Genomic DNA, 20,010 nt, shown 5'->3' with positions numbered 1-20,010 from the left:
GTAACCTCTTTCCTGGCTTTAGTAAGCGTAGGAATGACTTCCTCCGGAATGCCCTTTTCCTTCAGGATCCGGCGTTCAACCGCCATGCCGACAAACGCAGCCGCGGTAAGTCTTGGAACAGACAGGGCCCCTGCTGCCGCAGGTCCTGTGAGTGGCAGAGGCCATGGGTCCTCTGATATAAATTCTTGAAGTTCTGGGTACCAAGCTCTTCTTGGCCATCCACGAGTATCGTTCTTACTCCTCGCCTTCTTATTATTCTCAGTACCTTTGGTATGAGAGGCAGAGGGGAGAACACATAAACCGACTGGTACACCCACGGGGTTACCAGAGCGTCCATAGCTATCGCCTGAGGGTCCCTTGACCCGGTGCAATATCTTTTATAGCTTTTTGTTGAGGCGGGACGCCATCATGTCCACCTGTGGCCTTTCCCAATGGTGTACAATCCTATTGGAAGACTTCTGGAGGAAGTCCCCATTCTCCCGGGTGGAGGTCGTGTCTGTTGAGAAGATCTGCTTCCCAGTTGTCCACTCCGGGAATGAACACTGCTGACAGTGCTAACACATGATTTTCCGCCTATCGGAGAATCCTTGTGGCTTCTGCCATCGCCATCCTGCTTCTTGTGCCGCCCTGTTGGTTTACATGGGCGACTGCCGTGATGTTGTCTGATTGGATCAGTACCGGCTGGTTTTGAAGCAGAGGCCTTGCCGGCCTCAGGGCATTGTAAATGGCCCTCAGGTCCAGAATATTTATGTGTAGGGAAATAACCTGACTTGACCAAAGTCCCTGGAAATTTCTTCCCTGTGTGACTGCCTCCCAGCCTCAAAGGCTGGAATCCATGGTCACTAGGACCTAGTCCTGTATGCCGAACCTGCGGCCCTCTTGAAGATGGGCACTCTGCAGCCACCACAGTAGAGATACCCTGGTCCTTGGAGACAGGGTTATCAGCCTATGCATCGGAAGATGCGATCCGGACCACTTGTCCAACAGGTCCCTCTGAAAAGTTCTTGTATGGAACCTGCCTAATGGGATTGCTTCGTAGGAAGCTACCATTTTTCCCAGGACTCGCGTGCAATGATGCACCGCTACCTATTTTGGCTTCAGGAGGTCTCTGACTAGAGATGACAACTCCTTGGCTTTCTCCTCCGGGAGAAACACTATTTCTGGTTTATGTCCAGAACCATCCCCAGGAACAGTAGACGTGTCATAGGAACCAGCTGTGACTTTGGACTGTTTAGAATCCAACCATGCTGTTGTAGCACTTTCCAAAATAGTGCTACCCCGACTACCAACTGCTCCTTGGACCTCGCCCTTATAACGAGATTGTCCAAGTTCGGGATAATTACAACTCCCTTTTTTTGAAGGAGTATCAACATTTCAGCCATTACCTTGATAAAACACCCTCGGTGCCATGTACAGTCCAAACGGCAGTGTCTGGACTTGGTAATGGTAATCCTGTACCACAAATCTGAGGTACTCCTGGCGAGGATGGTAAATGGGGACATGCAGGTAAGCATCCTTGATGTCCCAGGATACCATGTAATCCCCCTCGTCCAGGCTTGGAATAATCGCCCTGAGCGATTCCATCTTGAACTTGAATTTTTGTGTTCAAGGATTTTAAATATAAAATGGGTCACACCGAACCATGCGGTTTCGGTACCCCAACCCGTGTGGAATAGTAACCCCGTCCTTGTTGAAGTAGGGGCACCTTGAGTATTACCTGCTGGGAATACCGCTTATTAATTGCCTCTAGCACAGCCTCCCTGCCTGAGGGAGTTGTCAGCAAGGCATATTTTAGGAAACGGCTGGGGGGAGACATCTCGAATTCCAGCTTGTACCCCTGAAATACTACTTGAAAGAAACAGGGATCCACCTGTGAGCGAGCCCACTAATTGCTGAAATTTTTGAGACGGCCCCCCACCGTACCTGGCTACACCTGTGGAGCACCCGCGTCATGGTGTGGCCTCACAGGAGGCGGGGGAAGAATCTTGATTCTGGGAACAGGCTGACTGGTGCAGCTTTTTTCCCTCTACCCTTGTCTCTGTACAGAAAGGAAGCGCCATTTGACCCGCTTGCTTTTCTGAAGCCGAAAGGACTGTACCTTTGTCTGTGAGGAAACCCGAGGTAAAATTATTTCTTCCCAGCAGTTGCTGTGGATACGAGGTCCCAGAGACCATCCCCAAATAATTCCTCACCCTTATAAGGCTCTCTATGCGCTTTTTAAGTCAGCATCACCTGTCCAGTGACAGGTCTCTAATACCCTCCTGACAGAATGGACATTACATTTATTTTGGATGCCAGTCGGCAAAATATCCCTCTGTGCATCCCCCATATATAAGACGACGTCTTTAATATGTTTTTATGTTTGCCAACTAGTATCCCTGTTTGACAGGGTCACCGACCACGCTGCAGCAGCACTATCTGCAGGTCTCAGTCTAGTACCTGAGTGTGTAAATACAGACTTCAGGATAGCCTCCTGTTTTTTATCAACAGGTACCTATTAAAGTGGCCGTATCCTAAGACGGCAGTGCCACCTTTTTTGACAAACGTGTGAGCGCCTTATCCACCCTAGGGGATATCTCCCAGCGTAACTTATCCACCTGGCGGGAAAGGGTACGCCATCAGTAACTTTTTATAAATTACCAGTTTCTTAACGGGGGAACCCACGCTTTCACACACTTCATTTATTCATCTGATGGGGGAACAAAACACTGCCTGTTTTTTCTCCCCAAACCTAAAACCCATTTTTAGAGGTGCTTGGGTTAAAGTCAGAAATGTATAACACATTTTTTATTGCCGGGATCACGTCACGGATGTTCCTAGTGGACTGTGTATATGTCTCCACCTTGTCGACACTGGAGTCAGACTCCGTGTCGACATCTGTGTCTGCCATCTGAGAGAGCGGGCGTTTTTGAGCCCCTGATGGCCTTTGAGACGCCTGGGCAGGCGCGGGCTGCGAAGCCGGCTGTCCCACAGCTGTTACGTCATCCACCCTTTTATGTAAGGAGTTGACACTGTCGGTTAATACCTTTCACCTATCCATCCACTCTGGTGTCGGCCCCACAGGGGGCGACATCACATATATCGGCCTCTGTTCTGTCACCATATAAGCCTCCTCATTCAACATGTCGACACAGCCGTACCGACACACCGCAGACACACAGGGAATGCTCTAAACGAGGACAGGACCCACAAAAGCCCTTTGGGGGGACAGAGTAAGAGTATGCCAGCACACACCAGAGCGCTATATATATATACAGGGACTAACTGAGTTATGTCCCTAATAGCTTTTATATAATATACTGTATACAGTGCCAATTTTAATGCCCCCCCTCTCTTTTCCCTCTTACTGTACTGTAGAATTGCAGGGAAGAGCCAGGGAGCTTCCCTCCAGCCGAGCTGTGAGGGAAAAATGGCGCCAGTGTGCTGAGGAGATAGGCTCCGCCCCTTTTTCGCGGCCTATTCTCCCGTTTTTTATGGAATTCTGGCAGGGGTATTTACCTCATATATAGCCCCTGGGGCCATATATTGAGGTATTTTAGCCAGCCAAGGTGTTTTTATTGCTGCCTCAGGGCGCCCTGCACCCTCAGTGACCGGAGTGTGAAGTGTGTATGAGGAGCAATGGCGCACAGCTGCAGTGCTGTGCGCTACCTTGGTGAAGACAGGATGTCTTCATGCCGCCGATTTTCCGGACCATCTTCTTGCTTCTGGCTCTGTAAGGGGGACGGCGGCGCGGCTCCGGGACCGAACATCAAGGCTGGGCCTGCGGTCGATCCCTCTGGAGCTAATGGTGTCCAGTAGCCTAAGAAGCCCAATCCGGCTGCAAGCAGGCGAGTTCGCTTCTTCTCCCCTTAGTCCCTCGCTGCAGTGAGCCTGTTGCCAGCAGGTCTCACTGAAAATAACAAATTCTAAGACTATAACTTTCTAAGAGCTCAGGAGAGCCCCTAGTGTGCATCCAACCTCGGCCGGGCACGAAATCTAACTGAGGCTTGGAGGAGGGTCATAGTGGGAGGAGCCAGTGCACACCAGGTAGTCTAAGATCTTTCTAGAGTGCCCAGCCTCCTTCGGAGCCCGCTATTCCCCATGGTCCTTACGGAGTTCCCAGCATCCACTAGGACGTTAGAGAAAGTGTCATTGTTTAGTTGAAAATGGAGACACATTTATCACATATATGCAGATTCAGGATTGAATTCAGCAGGATTTTACCCAGCCAGGATCTAAGTGACCTGCTATAACCTATTCTGAATATACTGTAGGGCTTGGTTATGAGGTGGAAGTAAAGCTGGAAAAAGTAACTGTACACCTGGGCAAAATCATGGAAGAAACGAGAACTTTTGCAACACCCCCCCAATCCATAACAGTTTGGTCTGTTCCTGGTTTTACTATCCAGGTGCTTATTAGTATAGCAGAACATGACATTATTTCAGACGCACATGTAAAATCTGCTTCCACAGCAAGTTTCCGATGTCTTATAAAATGCGGCGCTCTTGTTGGAAGAGAAGTTTTGGCTGACACAGACAACATATATTTATTTTAACGCAATCTCTTTATTTAGATGGCACATGGGAGATTTCTTTACCTTCAACCCAAAAGCATTTTTACAGCCTCTTTATTACCCTCTCTGCTCATCCGACATAAAACTTTTTCAATCCCACTGGTGTTTATATGTAATACAGCCGGATTCTTTGTCTTCAAGTGGTATAAATCTGCCAGCCGTTGTATACAGTAACAACTGATGGAACCACTGTGCAAATGCCCCAGAGATTCCTTACACAAATCTCAGGCTACGGGATACCGATCGCTAACATAACAGTTTGCACACAGGAACAGCACGCAGGCATATAAAAGACATCTGTTTCTAAGGAGATTATCCAGGGCTGTTTACGCAGATAAAACTTTTAAGATTAAAAACCCCAAAACAAAGGCTGTTTCCGTGTCTCATACAGAGATCAGGGATGACTATGGAAAGACGCTGACGCAACATTCACACGTGTTCTCATACACTAGTGTCTTCATTTGTGCCAAGCCGCCTATCTCGGAGAGCCAGTCCCGGACGGCTTGTTTGCGGCAAGCCTCGATCTCGCTCAAAAATGAGATTCTTATTCGCATACATAAAACAAGTGGAAGCAACACAGCTACTTTGCTAGATTACACTGGTCAATTGGATGTGCAGCACTTTTACATCTGTGCGCGACTGAGCCTGAATCTGTATGCGAAATGCTACGATGCAGCAGCTGCGGCTTTTTTCCACTCTAAGTTCCGTTGTGCTTTCCCTGAGACTTTTGTATGTTTTTAAAACTAATTCCTGTGCGGTTTAAGTAGCAGCCCAGTATCTCTAGCATATCATAGATATACGGTACATAAACCTGATGGTTATGTACAGTATATCTCCAGTGGTGGGGCGGCATCACATGCACAGGATCCATTCTGCGCAGAACGGGTCCTGCATCTTTGCACGCAGTGCCCCAAGCATCAGACTGCCAAATCTGGCCCCAATAGGTCATCTGCGGCACAACTGGGAGATTATGGCGCTCACTGCTCAGCCTGACCGGCAGGAGCGTCACAAGCATAGAGTATCAAAAACAGCGGCTCCGCATGCTGCACTGGAGTACAGGACACAACACGTATTTCCTAAATAGATAAAACATCTACCCCTGCAGCAATACATCTACCCAATACAGAGGAGGTGGACTAACTAGATGTGCCTTCCCTCCAAACCCCATACCACCTGCCCACCTTCAATGCCCAACTCAACTGCTTGGTGACAATGTACAAAGACACTGAGATACCACACCAGCCCAGTGCCACAGAAACGCCTTTCCGCGCAATTCTCACTGCACTGGGAACACAGATTTTATTCAAGTAGTGTTTTGCCCTAAGGTTTCAGTGGTGACGTTTAAGTGTAAACAAAACCCCAACAAACCCTCGGTTTCTGCCACCCTGATGTCCTGCCCCTTGATGCAGCAATGTTATTATACCATGTATTCTTGTTTTGCTCATTTGTTTATGTACTTTGTTAGGCGCGGCAGAATCCTTGTGGCGCCACAAATAAATGAGGATGAAGAGGGAGAGAGAGAGGGAGAAGAAGAAGAACAAAATGTTTTATCCGGACTATGGCCTTCATTCCGAGTTGATCGCTCGCTAGCTGCTTTTAGCAGCAGTGCACACGCTAGGCCGCTGCCCTCTGGGAGTGTATCTTAGCTTAGCAGAATTGCGAACGAAAGGTTAGCAGAATTGCTTGAAAATCTTTTCATGCAGTTTCTGAGCAGTTCCAAACCTACTACTACGTTGCGATCACTGCAGACAGTTTAGTTCCTGCTTTGACGTCACAAACACGCCCTGCTTTGACGCCAGCCACTCCCCCGTTTCCCCAGGCACGCCTGCGTGTTTACCTGACGCGCCTGCGTTTTTTAGCACACTCCCGGAAAACGGTCAGTTACCACCCAGAAACACCCACTTCCTGTCAATCACTCACCGATCAACAGAGCGACAGAAAAGCGTCGCTCGACCATGTGTAAAACTGCATAGTTTTGTGTGAAAGTACTTGGCGCGTGCGTACTGCGGCCCGTACGCATGCGCAGAAGTGCCGATTTTTTGCCTGATCGCTGCGAACAACGGCAGCTAGCGATCAACTCGGAATGAGGGCCAATATAAGAGCCACAATTACATTACAGTTTAGTTTCATTGTTAACTACTCAAAGATGCCCTCTAGTGGTGGAACTACAGAAGACATGGGCATCTATTGCTCACTATGGCAACAGTATTTTATTTATATGAAGCTTTTTTGCTAGTAAGATTCAAAGCACTTTACATTTGCAAATATGGTGGGGGGAAACAAACAGACATAGAAGTGGTAAGGAAACAGGATGAATTGGAGGGGTGGCCAGCCAAATTAGGTGCACTCAAGTAACGCATAAAGGGCTTAATTCAGATGGATCTGAGGTACATAGCGTAAATTACAGAATGTTGTTACTTTGCGCATAGGCTGGATCCATACTGTGCACGTGCAGTATGGTTCCTGCATCATTGGGCGCACTATGGCTGCAGTTGTTTGGGGGCGGGGAGGGGGTGGCGATGGGCTCCGTTTCACAAAACAGGTGTGTTGCCCGCTGTGGGGAGAGTGACGAGGCCAGGAGTCCCATCGGAAGACTCCATCCTCTTGGTTGGAGCTGCGGCGGTGGGGTCACGCAGCCGGCCAATGGTGTCGCTGATGCCACATTGCTGCAACCTAGGATGCAGCACGGATCACTAATACATGCAGGAGGCGTCTACTTATACCAGATGCCTCCTGCTGCAGTAACATATCTTAGCATTAGGGCTGCTCACTCCAACCACACAGAATCAGGCCCAAAGATTGCAGGGGACGAGGATATAAATGGTAAAGACAGCCTGCACACGTAATGGAAGCGACCGTTTGTGCAACACGCTTGCTGTAGATACGCTCTCCAGAACTACTAACATATTCATAACCATATTAAGGATACGGTACGGACTGTGCAGTCACTATATACAGTATATAATAGCTTACAGTAGACATTATAAAGGTTCATTATTTATCAAAGTGCAGAAGAGAAGACGTCTTTGTTAGTAATTATAGCAGAGGTTTCCAAACGCGGTCCTGAAGGCACCCCAACAGTCCAGGATTTAGGTCTATCCATGGCTTAGCACAGAGGGTTACATCAAAGTGACCGAGGTGCTAATTAAGTCACCTGTGGCCAAGCATGGATACATTGAAAACCTGGACCGTTGGGGTGCCTTGAGAACCGCGTTTGGGAACCTCTGAATTATAAATCGGTGGTTCTCAAACTCGGTCCTCAGGACCCCACACAGTGCATGTTTTGCAGGTCACCCAGCAGGTGCACAGGTGTATTAATTACTCACTGACACATTTTAAAAGGTCCACAGGTGGAGCTAATTATTTCACTTGCGATTCTGTGAGGAGACCTGCAAAACATGCACTGTGTGGGGTCCTGAGGCCTGAGTTTGAGAACCTGTGGTCTAAATAGTCGCTTTGAGATTGAAATGTAGAAGAGAATGATGTTGTTGTTTTTTTTTTACTTTGTTTTTATTGAAAATTGCATCATTTCCATCTTGCTTATTTTTAATCTTTACTTTTAAGAACAACTTTGGGTGATGTGAAATACACTTGTTTCAGGTGATTTGGGACCTGCTGTACTACAGATAATAAACTGATCTACCTCTTCAAATAACCCTTTCAACTGGAGACTTGGGATCATTTGCACTAGCATTAAAGCGGGTCATTCAGTCTGATTGCTGCTGTGCGTTTTCGCACAGCAGGCGATCAGATCCGAACTGCGCATGTGTATGCACCGCAATGTGCAGGCGCAACGTATGGCTGCAAAGGGGATTGTCGGTCAGCGGCGGATCTGTGCGAAGGATCCATTCGCACGGGCGTTTGCAAGGAGATTGACAGGAAGAGGGTGTTTCTGGGTGGCAACTGACCGTTTTCAGGGAGTGTCTAGAAAAACGCAGGCGGGATCAGGCGTTTGCAGGGCGGGTGTCTGACGTCAATTCCGGTCCCGAACAGGCTGATGTGATCGCAGCGGCTGAGTAATTCCTGGGCTGCGCAGAGACTGCACAAAATCAGTTTGTGCAGCTCTGCTACAAATGCGTTCGCACACTTGCACAGCGAAAATACACTCCCCCTGTAGGTGGTGACTATCTGATCGCAGGACAGCAAAAATCACTGCCTAGCAATCAGATCTGAATGACCCCCCCAAGTCCGTTCCAGGAGCCTCACTGACCATCAGCGGATACTTAAACCTGACGATTACCTGTCTAGACCAGCATGGGGCAAACCGTGCACATACACCTCCGGAGCCCCAGACACTCACCGAATGTCCTCATCTGTGACGATAAAAGCTTTGCAGAGCGGTTGTGATGTGTTAAGCCAGACAGACGGGTTTTTCTCCACCGCTGCAGACAGCTGTCCTGTGATTGGTGCAGAGCCAGTGTGCAGCGCACTGGCAATGGCGGAAAGTAGAGTGTTCTCGTTATTGCCTGGACCAACACCTGCGGGGGGGAAAACACACATTTACTATTCAGCCCTACAAACTGCACAATGCAATGTGAACACACAGTAAAGAACGAGTCTGAAGGCAAGAAATTACAATACTGTGCGAGGCCTTGGCCAAGCATCTATTAGTCCCTGAGGAGCGCCACCTATGGGTTAGGAGGATCTCCAAACCTATTTATCAGGACCCTGGGGCAGATGTATTAAACTGGAGAAGGCATAAGGAAGTGATAAACCAGTGATATGTGCAAGGTGATAAAGGCACCAGCCAATCAGATCCTAACTGTTAATTTACATAGTGGAGCTGATTGGCTGGTGCCTTTATCACCTTGCACATATCACTGGTTTATCACTTCCTTATGCCTTCTCCAGGTGAATACATCTGCCCCCCGTGTTTGCCAGATATGCAACATTTTCTACGAAGAGCGTCCTCTTTTGGTGTTGCAGACGGGGAAACGGGCACAGTGTCTCAGCTAAATAAGGGTGAGCATCGCTGCAATATACCATCCCAACTTCATCCTTTTCAATTTTATTACCTGCCCCCTACTAGTCGGGGGAATTGGACATAGGATACTACAGGCAGAAAATTCAAAATAATAAATACCAAAGATACATATGTGCTATTATATCCTATATAATAAAAGACTAACACTGCTCCTCGCCTCTATGGGGGGGAATTCAAGAGATTTGCGCACCAGCAGCCAATAGATGGCGCCCGACATAGCAGTTCAAGTGTTGCTCAGTTCGGGCGCTGACATTACTGTTATGTTGTTCCATCATTTTGACGGGCTGGTACCTAGCGCCACATAAATATCTGTTTTAATACTGATGACTTTCTTCACGGACTCATCCAAAACAAATGGTTCATTACGGCAAAATTGATAATAGAATGTATTCATTATGTAAGATTACCAATTAAAATAAATGACTGCATACACAGATAATGGAGTTAGATAGCAATTATACGGCATATCTGGGATTAGAATTCAGAACCAGTGGTGACTTATTAGCTGACGACACCGGTTTCCTAGTGGACAATACTAAAGACAGGTAAATAATACAGGTTGATAAATTCTCATTCTTCTCTTTTTCTCCATTTGTAACAAATGTATATTTTGCTATTAAAAGCTATTTAGTTTTTTATTCTTATCTTTCCTGTCATGAGTAACTCAGCACCAACTTGATCATCTTATTTGCTAAGTTATGTTATGTTACAATACACTGATATCGGCAAGTACGGTAAACGTTATCAGATAGGAGGGCTTCCGTGTTTTACTTATCAAGACAAAATGGGTCAATCAAACAAATTCATTTTTCAGCTAGTAACACCCTGAAATGACAATGTTTGTAAGAAATGTTGTTATATTCTAATACTTAGGGGCTAATTCACACCCGATCGCTGCAGTGCGCATGCCAGAGAGCCGATGGCCATCTCAATCCAGCAATCGTCTCTGCGGGATGGGGTGGTCGCTGGGTAGGAGGGGGAGGGCCGGCGGCGTGCCCAGACCGTGCAGGGGGTGGGCCGCGGCGTCTGCGTGACATCACACGCAGCCGCTACTACCCAGGAAGCGACGAGTACTGTAGCTCCCTGTCAGCGCGCAGGAGCTGCGCTGGTAGGGAGCTAGTCCTCAGGTACAAAAGCATCGCCGCTGTGTGATGCTTTTGTACCTGAGACCTGTGCGGGGGGGGGGGGGGGGGGCAGAGCCTGACATGCGGGGCGGACAAGCCCTGTGATGGGCGTCCCCCCGCATGTCTGTGAAACGGATCGTGGCACAGCTACGATCAGGTCTGAATTAAGCCCTTAGTTCAGCAGGTCCTACAATTCCTCTGTTGAATACAACACTAAGGTCTGCTGAGCCGTTACTGATGAATAAAATAAGAGGATTTAGTTCTCGATGAGGAAGGAAAAAAATAGGTAGTTTATAGATCTCTTTGGCCACTGGAGAAACTGCTGACATGCAATATACAGACTGTATTTTATCTTACACTATCAGGTGGTTTCACATGAGGAGCACCTGAGGCCTCCAGGCAGTGGAGGGCGCCATTTCATGGGCTACAGTAATATTGCACCAAAGTAAACTAGCACCCAGCGACATCACTGCAGCATCTCGTGACTGATAGTGAATTACAGTACCCATATCCGTGAGAGGCACAGATTCCTAGTGATGAGAGCGGCTGAATGTGGCAATAATTGACTGTAATAAATGTAAACATGCCTATGTATTTATCTGTGCAGGATGACCCGTGTCTGCAGCATGTTGTACTGGATGAACACTGGGCGCTAATTCAGACCTGATCCCAGCAGCAAAATCTTCCTCTAATGGGCAAAACCATGTGCACTGCAGGTGGGGCAGATATAACATGTGCAGAGAGAGTTAGATTTAGGTGGGTTATATTGTTTCTGTGCAGGGTAAATACTGGCTGCTTTATTTTTACACTGCAATTTAGATTTCAGTTTGAACACATCCCACCCAAATCTAACTCTCTCTGCACATGTTACATCTGCCCCACCTGCACTGCACATGGTTTTGCCCATTAGAGAAAAAGTTTACTACTGTGATCAGGTCTGAATTAGGCCCGTTGTCTGTTCCTGTGTAAGTACAGACACAGTGTGTATTTGTGCTCTAAGCGTCCCCTTGTGGAATGATACAGAAGGGACACCGAGGAATTAGTAAATGATGTTATTGCTACTGGTGCAATATAGCTCCGTCATTGAGTAAGTGAAGCAATATCTGACGTAGGATGAGCAATGTCTCGTGTGTACTGGACTGATGATCGGATGGGTATCCAGGATGATGAGACTGCAGAGATCACACAGCTGACTTCACAGTGTCAGAGTGTTACAGCAACAACTAAGGGATGCCCAGCTCATTCCGCTCCCCACTAACATCAACTGCAGGTTTCAGTGCCACAAATCATCGCAACATTTGGTTACGAATATGGAAAACAAAAACTTACACAGAATATTATCTTGATATCGCGTGTTTGGTTCCGGTACTCTTCCTTGGTGAAACTGGCCACTGCACCCCATCATAACCCACTCATCAGCTGATCACAACGCATGGCTGTAAGCCTGATTTGCTGGACTACATGAACAGTGTAACGTGGGTCGCCATCCGTTAGGAGAAAGTACATAACTCCTCTCAAGCTGGAGTAATATAGAAACCTGCCATTATATTACTATAAAAGTGCAGCATGCGGTCCGAATACCAAGCAGCCTGTTCTAGCTTGCATTTGGTCACCCCACTGCGGGATAGTCAGATCCTGTTGGGCACGGTTAGCATGGCTGAACAATACAATCATTGCCCAAGTGGAGTGTCCCAATCTATTTAAAAGGTTCAGATCAGAGTTAGATTGGGATTGGGATATTTTCGGTCCCTCTCACATATCAATAGTCCGTGCGATCTAACACAGCCTACGTGGCGGGCAGAATTGTACCGGCACCTTAGCTGGTCGTCAAGTTCAAAAAATGAGAGAACAATAGGAAATGAAACCAAGAACTCATCCTAATTAAACTACACTGTACATGCACATTGTTACCAATAAACCAAGGTGAGCCAGAATAATGCTGCAGGACGTGTAAATATAGATCTCTGTCAATTTGCTTGTTAACTATGAACATAAACGACTACAGACCCCAGAAATGATCTTGCTAAACTGTGGCTGTATTACATATTGGGGGTAATTCTGAGTTGATCGCAGCAGGAACTTTGTTAGCAGTTGGGCAAAACCATGTGCACTGCAGGGGGGGCAGATGTAACATGTGCAGAGAGAGTTAGATTTGGGTGGGTTATTTTGTTTCTGTGCAGGGTAAATACTGGCTGCTTTATTTTTACACTGCAATTTAGATTGCAGATTGAACACACCACACCCAAATCTAACTCTCTCTGCACATGTTACATCTGCCTCCCCTGCAGTGCACATGGTTTTGCCCAACTGCTAACAAAATTCCTGCTGCGATCAACTCAGAATTCCTCCCATTGGATGATCGTGGCTGAGATGCAGTATACTATATATTGGATAAGGTAGGGGGGGGGGGGGTCTTTTATATGCTGGTCATTTGGATTCATGGGTGTAAGAACGGCTACAGGCAGGCGACTGGGTAAGCTTTAGCACCACTTTGACTATAGTGCTGTTGTACATTGGCGAGTGTGGCTTTATAAACCAAGCACCGGTGCCTTGTGTAGTACTTCCTGTCTGTAACGCTCTCCCAGTGGATCTCATACGGTATGTCACCGGACGGGCAGTTTGTCTCCTCATCTGCACAAAGCAATGAAATAACTGATACCTCTTTCACATCGCCAAAATAACCCGGGTTATTGCCGGGACGAGTTGCATTGTGAAAGCGACAAAATTAATAACTCGGGTCGAGCAACCCAGCATTTCAACCTGGGTTAAAAGAAGGGTTAAACACAGGTTGGACCCGGGTCACTGTGCAGTGTGAAAGCCTCTGACCCGGGATATTCAATCCGGGTCTCAGAAAAAGCTGCTGATTGGCTGTTTATGTGTCTGCCCAGAGCAGTTCACAGTCCCTCCTTGTATTTCCTTTAAAACCTCATCAGTGTGAGCCAGAAAAGTTCATTTTAAATCACAGTGGGTGACCCGAGATCAGTGTGAAAGGCACCAACCTGGGAATAACTCGGGTCGAAGCTGCAATGTGAGCCAGCTCGTACCCGGGTCGGACCTGGGTTCAAAAGCCGAATCCGACCTGGGTTTGCGATCTGTCTGCATATACCTCTCCTAAAATCACGCCAAATAGCCCAGTTTAGCGCATGACAGACTTTGCGACTCAGCTGCACCAAAACACGAATTCTATGTACCTAGTAAACAATCCGCCAACTAAGACACAAAACGGAGGAAAAAGTAGAGGAACTGAAGAACAGTATACAATCTAGGATACAAAGGCAAATGACAGGTTCGATACGAGTGACCCACGCCATGCATCGCTGTGTACAATAGGAGACTTTACACCAATTCCTTTGCTACAAATACACTGATCCTACTACACAGGTGTCCTCATACACCAAGCCGCAATACGCCACGCCGCGCCAGGCGCCTGTTGAGAGTGGACTGCGCCAAGTGGTTTAGCGTCTTTTCACTTGAATGTGAATCTTAATCACAATACAATGCAACACTTCATGAGACTGCACTGATTAATCTGATAGAATACGAGATATGCGCCAACATGGTTCCAGCAGCCTATGGGGTATATTCAATTGAAGTCGGATCCACTCCGACATTCATTTGGCCTATTCAATGGACGTCTCAATTCGACTTTTGCAAAAGTAGTAGCGCTGTAGCGCTGCTCTCCCCCGTCTGCCCGTGGCTCTCCCCCATCCCTCCTGTCTCACAGCCGCCGCTCCGTCCCTCCTGTCTCACAGCCGCCGCTCCGTCCCTCTTGTCTCACAGCCGCCGCTCCGTCCCTCCTGTCTCACAGCCGCCGCTCCGTCCCTCTTGTCTCACAGCCGCCGCTCCGTCCCTCCTGTCTCACAGCCGCCGCTCCGTCCCTCTTGTCTCACAGCCGCCGCTCCATTCCCCGTCACTGCCGCCGCTCCGTCCCGCTCCCCCTCTCTCGCTTGCTGGAGCTGGGCGGACGCTGCTGTGATCGGCGGCTGTCCTCCAGCGCTGCTCTCCCCGTCCCCGCCTCGGCTCTTCCCGTCCCCGACGCTGCTGTCCCCATCTCATTCGACTTTTTTTAAAGTCGAACTGAGATGGTCGAACGACTGCGCATGCACCGCAATTAGCAAGCGCGTCACCAAACAGTGACAGGATGGTGCGAAAATTTCAATTGCAAGGGTTGTTCGCAAGATGATTAACAAGAAGCGGACGTTTTGGGGTGGTAACTGGCCGTTTTCTGGGAGTGTCAGGAAAAACGCAGGCGTTCCCAAGCGTTTTCAGGGAAGGTGTGCGACGTCCGCTCCGGCCCCGATCAGCCTGTTCTCATCGCACTGTTAGGAGTAAGTCCCGGGCTGCGCACACACTGCGCAATATGGAAAAATCATTGGATGGTGAGTGAGTTGCGAACGGATTTGCCGCTGTCCGCTGCCTGGCGGAATGTTTGCACGCCATACACAAGCATTTCCACACTTGCATGGGGCGGGTTTTCCCTCTCTATCTGCTCGCAGACCTCTGCAAATTTGCAACACAGCGATCAGGTCTGAGAGAGGAAAAAGTAGCATAAGGAAGAAAACTGAGTAACAAGGACGCTGTGCAGGATACGCGCCAGACGTCTGACGCAATACGATCCATAAAGGAGAGGTGTACAAGGACACGTCTGTATTAATAATAGAAGATGATGCATTAGCTCCACATTAGCACAGAACGTCACATTCTATTTATAGTATAGCAATATAGAAGGTAACCCAAATACGTGGCTGTACTAGTCATACCTTGCAGGCCCTTAGGAAGTTCCATTGATTTTAGAACTTGTTCCGTTACATCTGATGCACACAGTCCCTCTAGTCTCTTCTCCCAGAACAGCTAAAATAAAATATAAAGATCATTTATTTTCCAAGAACCTTAAGGAGTCTTAGTTTTACTGTAGATCATCACCTAAACAAAAGTGTTTCCATCACTTACAGAACCACCAAGAAGTCGTATAAACAAGGTGTGCTGGCAATTGTGTCATCTCATAATATTCTTATTACAGTATTTAACAAGTCCCGGTAACTATGTGCAGGGGTGTAGCCAGAGCCGGTCCTAGGCATAGGCAAACTAGGCAATTGCCTAGGGCATTTGATATGCCTAGGGGCACCAGCAGCTTCTGCTGATAAAAATGATATGCGGCATGCCTATATTCTGTGTGTAGCATTTCGTATGCAGATACAGCCACAGTTGCACACAGAATATAGGCATGCTGCATATCCTTTTAATCAGCAGAAGCTGCTTGTGCATCCTAGCCACATAGCAATGCAAATAAGATGCATTTTCATTAAACAAGGCTCCCAATGTTACCAGAGCTGCCAGCTGACTCATGCCAGGCATCTCCTGCTGCATGGCGTATTGAGACAAGATGTAAGCGGACACATCTGTATACAAGCAGAGGCAGAGGTCAGAGTGTTAGCAGCCATGTGAGTGTTGTGTGCGGGTAGGTTTGTTGTGCAATAGTGTTAGGCATATGTGTAAGGGACATTATATGTAAAAGTGCATTCATAAAGGTTGGAATAATGTGTAAGGCACATTATATTTATAAGGACATTAATGTGTGTCATATGTGTTAGGGGCATTACTGTGTGGTATTATGTGTATAGTGGCATTACAGTATGTGTATAAAGGTGTTCTACTGTGTGGTGTTACGTATAGAAAGGGCACTACTGTGTGGTGTAATGTGAATAAAGAACAATAGGGTGTGGTGTAATGTGAATAAGAGGCACTTCTGTGAGGAGTAACGTTTATAAGGTAAATTGGTACTACTGTGTGATGCAACGTAAATAAGGGACACTATCGCATGATAAAATGTGAATAAAGTTGCAGTACTGTGTGGCGTAATTTGAATTGGGGGTACTATTGTGTTGCCATGCCCCTTGCCAGCAAAAACACGCCCCTTTTTGGGCTGTGCACCGAATGTGCGCTCTTTTCCTATTTAAAATATAGGGGGTAGGAACGACAAAATAAGGACTGCTATGGGTGTGGGGTGATGGCGCTGGGAAAGGGGTGCAGGGTCAGAAGCGGAACAAGTGGTGGTGCTAGGGGGCACCATCCAAAATCTTGCCTAGGGCATCATATTGGTTAGGGCCGGCTCTGGGCGTAGCCAGAACTTTGGGGCCACATAGCTACATTTTAAAGGGTCCTCTGTCTCAATTCTTCTAGAGAGACACCTCTCCTTCCAGAGACACCCCTCCTTCTACAGAGACACCCCTCCTTCTAGAGAGACACCTCTCCGCAGTTCATTTTATGCACCATAATAGTGCCCTAGTTCATTTTCTAAACCTCGGAAGTGCGTTAGTTAATGTTATGCCCTAAAGTAGTGCCCTAGTTTATTCTATGATTCATAGTAGTGCGCTAGTTCATTTTATGTTGGGTATTCAATTACCTGCGGTCAATGACCGCGGGTAGTTGTATCGCCAAGGGCTATCCTATTAGCCCCGATGTGGCGGGCTCCTCCCACTGATGCCGGCATTTATCAGGGATTACGCTTCGGGTGCCTCTGCGATAAGCAGACTGCTGGGGCCGCGATAACACCATATCACCGATCCCATGCGTTATCGTGCGATCACAGTCCATTTTCCGCTGATGAAACGGCCTGTAATAGGATACCGCAATAATGACCATCGCAATATCAGGACTTTTTTATCAGCTGAAAACGGATCGGGGCTAATTGGATACCCCACTATGTCACATTCTAGGTCTGCCAGTGCACAATATGTCACACAGTACCCCCAGTTCATATTATGAATCATTGTCATACACTCCAGTTTATTTTCTACAACATTACATTGAGCAGGTCCAGGAGCGTAACCAGATATGTTGTAGGCCCCAAGACAAAAGTTGGTAAGGGCCCCTAGGTATCACCCAATGGTGAAAATCTTTCTATGACATGTGATGGTCACAGGGAAGGCGGGCCCCTCTCAACTCTGGGCCCCACAGCAGCTGCACTCCCTGCACCTATGTCAGCTACGCCCTCGTATATAACACATATAACTGTGACATGGAAGGTGGCCCCTCTCAGCTCTGGGCCCCATAGCAGCTGCACTCCCTGCACCTATGGTAGCTACGCCCTTGTATATATCACATGTAACTGTGACAGGGAAGGTGGCCTCTCTCAGCTCTGGGCCCCATAGCAGCTGCACTCCCTGCACCTATGTCAGCTATGCCCTTGTATATAACACATGTAACTGTGACAGGGAAGGTGGGCCCCCCTCAGCTCTGGGCCCCATAGCAGCTGCACTTCCTGCACATATGTCAGCTACGCCCTTGTATATAACACATGTAACTGTGACAGGGAAGGTGGCCCCTCTCAACTCTGGGTCCCATAGCAGCTGCACTCCCTGCACCTATGTCAGCTACGCCCTTGTATATAACACATGTAACTGTGACAGGGAAGATGGCTCCTCTCAGCTCTGGGCCCCATAGCAGCTGCACTTCCTGCACCTATGGTAGCTACACCCTGTATATAACACATGTAACTGTGACAGGGAAGGTGGCTCCTCTCAGCTCTGGGCCCCATAGCAGCTGCACTTCCTGCACCTATGGTAGCTACACCCTGTATATAACACATGTAACTGTGACAGGGAAGGTGGTCCCTCTCAACTCTGGACCCCATAGCAGCTGCACTCCCTGCACCTATGTCAGCTACGCCCTTGTATATAACACATATAACTGTGACAGGGAAGGTGGCTCCTCTCAGCTCTGGGCCCCATAGCAGCTGCACTTCCTGCACCTATGGTAGCTACACCCTGTATATAACACATGTAACTGTGACAGGGAAGGTGGTCCCTCTCAACTCTGGACCCCATAGCAGCTGCACTCCCTGCACCTATGTCAGCTACACCCTGTATATAACACATGTAACTGTGACGGAAGGTGGCCCCTCTCAGCTCTGGGCCCCATAGCAGCTGCACTCCCTGCACCTATGGTAGATACACCCTTGTATATAACCCATGTAACTGTGACAGGGAAGGTGGTCCCCCCTCAGCTCTGGGTCCCATAGCAGCTGCACTCCCTGCACCTATGTCAGCTACGCCCTTGCATATATCACATGTAACTGTGACAGGGAAGGTGGTCCCCCCTCAGCTCTGGGCCCCATAGCAGCTGCACTCCCTGCACCAAGTCAGCTACGCCCTTGTATATAACACATGTAACTGTGACAGGGAAGGTGGCTCCTCTCAGCTCTGAGCCCCATAGCAACTGCACTCCCTCCACCTATGGTAGCTACGCCCTGTATATAACACATGTAACTGTGAAAGGGAAGGTGGCCCCTCTCAGCTCTGGGCCCCATAGCAGCTGCACTCCCTGCACCTATGGTAGATACACCCTTGTATATAACCCATGTAACTGTGACAGGGAAGGTGGTCCCCCCTCAGCTCTGGGTCCCATAGCAGCTGCACTCCCTGCACCTATGGTAGCTACGCCCTTGCATATATCACATGTAACTGTGACAGGGAAGGTGGTCCCCCCTCAGCTCTGGGCCCCATAGCAGCTGCACTCCCTGCACCAAGTCAGCTACGCCCTTGTATATAACACATGTAACTGTGACAGGGAAGGTGGGCCCCTCTCAGCTCTGGGTCCCATAGCAGCTGCACTTCCTGCACCTATGGTAGCTACGCCCTGTATATAACACATGTAACTGTGACAGGTAAGGTGGCCCCTCTCAGCTCTGAGCCCCATAGCAACTGCACTCCCTCCACCTATGGTAGCTACGCCCTGTATATAACACATGTAACTGTGACAGGGAAGGTGGCCCCTCTCAGCTCTGGGCCCCATAGCAGCTGCACTCCCTGCACCTATGGTAGCTACGCCCTTGTATATATCACATGTAACTGTGACAGGGAAGGTGGCCTCTCTCAGCTCTGGGCCCCATAGCAGCTGCACTTCCTGCACCTATGGTAGCTACACCCTGTATATAACACATGTAACTGTGACAGGGAAGGTGGTCCCTCTCAACTCTGGACCCCATAGCAGCTGCACTCCCTGCACCTATGTCAGCTACGCCCTTGTATATAACACATATAACTGTGACATGGAAGGTGGCCCCTCTCAGCTCTGGGCCCCATAGCAGCTGCACTCCCTGCACCTATGTCAGCTACGCCCTTGTATATATCACATGTAACTGTGACAGGGAAGGTGGTCCCCCCTCAGCTCTGGGCCCCATAGCAGCTGCACTCCCTGCACCAAGTCAGCTACGCCCCTGTATATAACACATGTAACTGTGACAGGGAAGATGGCTCCTCTCAGCTCTGGGCCCCATAGCAGCTGCACTCCCTGCACCTATGTCAGCTACGCCCTTGTATATAACACATATAACTGTGACATGGAAGGTG

At 48.3% G+C, this 20,010-nt stretch overlaps 1 protein-coding gene across 1 annotated transcript in view; it reads right to left on the bottom strand.

The window, feature by feature from the left end:
- MBD2 (methyl-CpG binding domain protein 2) overlaps positions 1-20,010 on the bottom strand; it is a 112,544-nt gene that overhangs the window by 15,504 nt on the left and 77,030 nt on the right. Inside the window, exons 4-5 of the mRNA XM_063960039.1 lie at positions 15,421-15,511; positions 8,853-9,030 (exon numbers count right to left, since the gene is read on the bottom strand). Coding sequence (XP_063816109.1) covers positions 8,853-9,030; positions 15,421-15,511 — 269 coding nt within the window. The remainder of the gene's footprint in view (positions 1-8,852; positions 9,031-15,420; positions 15,512-20,010) is intronic.

Source organism: Pseudophryne corroboree, chromosome 1 (genome assembly GCF_028390025.1).
Source record: "Pseudophryne corroboree isolate aPseCor3 chromosome 1, aPseCor3.hap2, whole genome shotgun sequence".
Classification (NCBI taxonomy): Eukaryota; Metazoa; Chordata; class Amphibia; order Anura; family Myobatrachidae; genus Pseudophryne; species Pseudophryne corroboree.
This window is presented reverse-complemented; position numbering and strand designations above follow the sequence as displayed.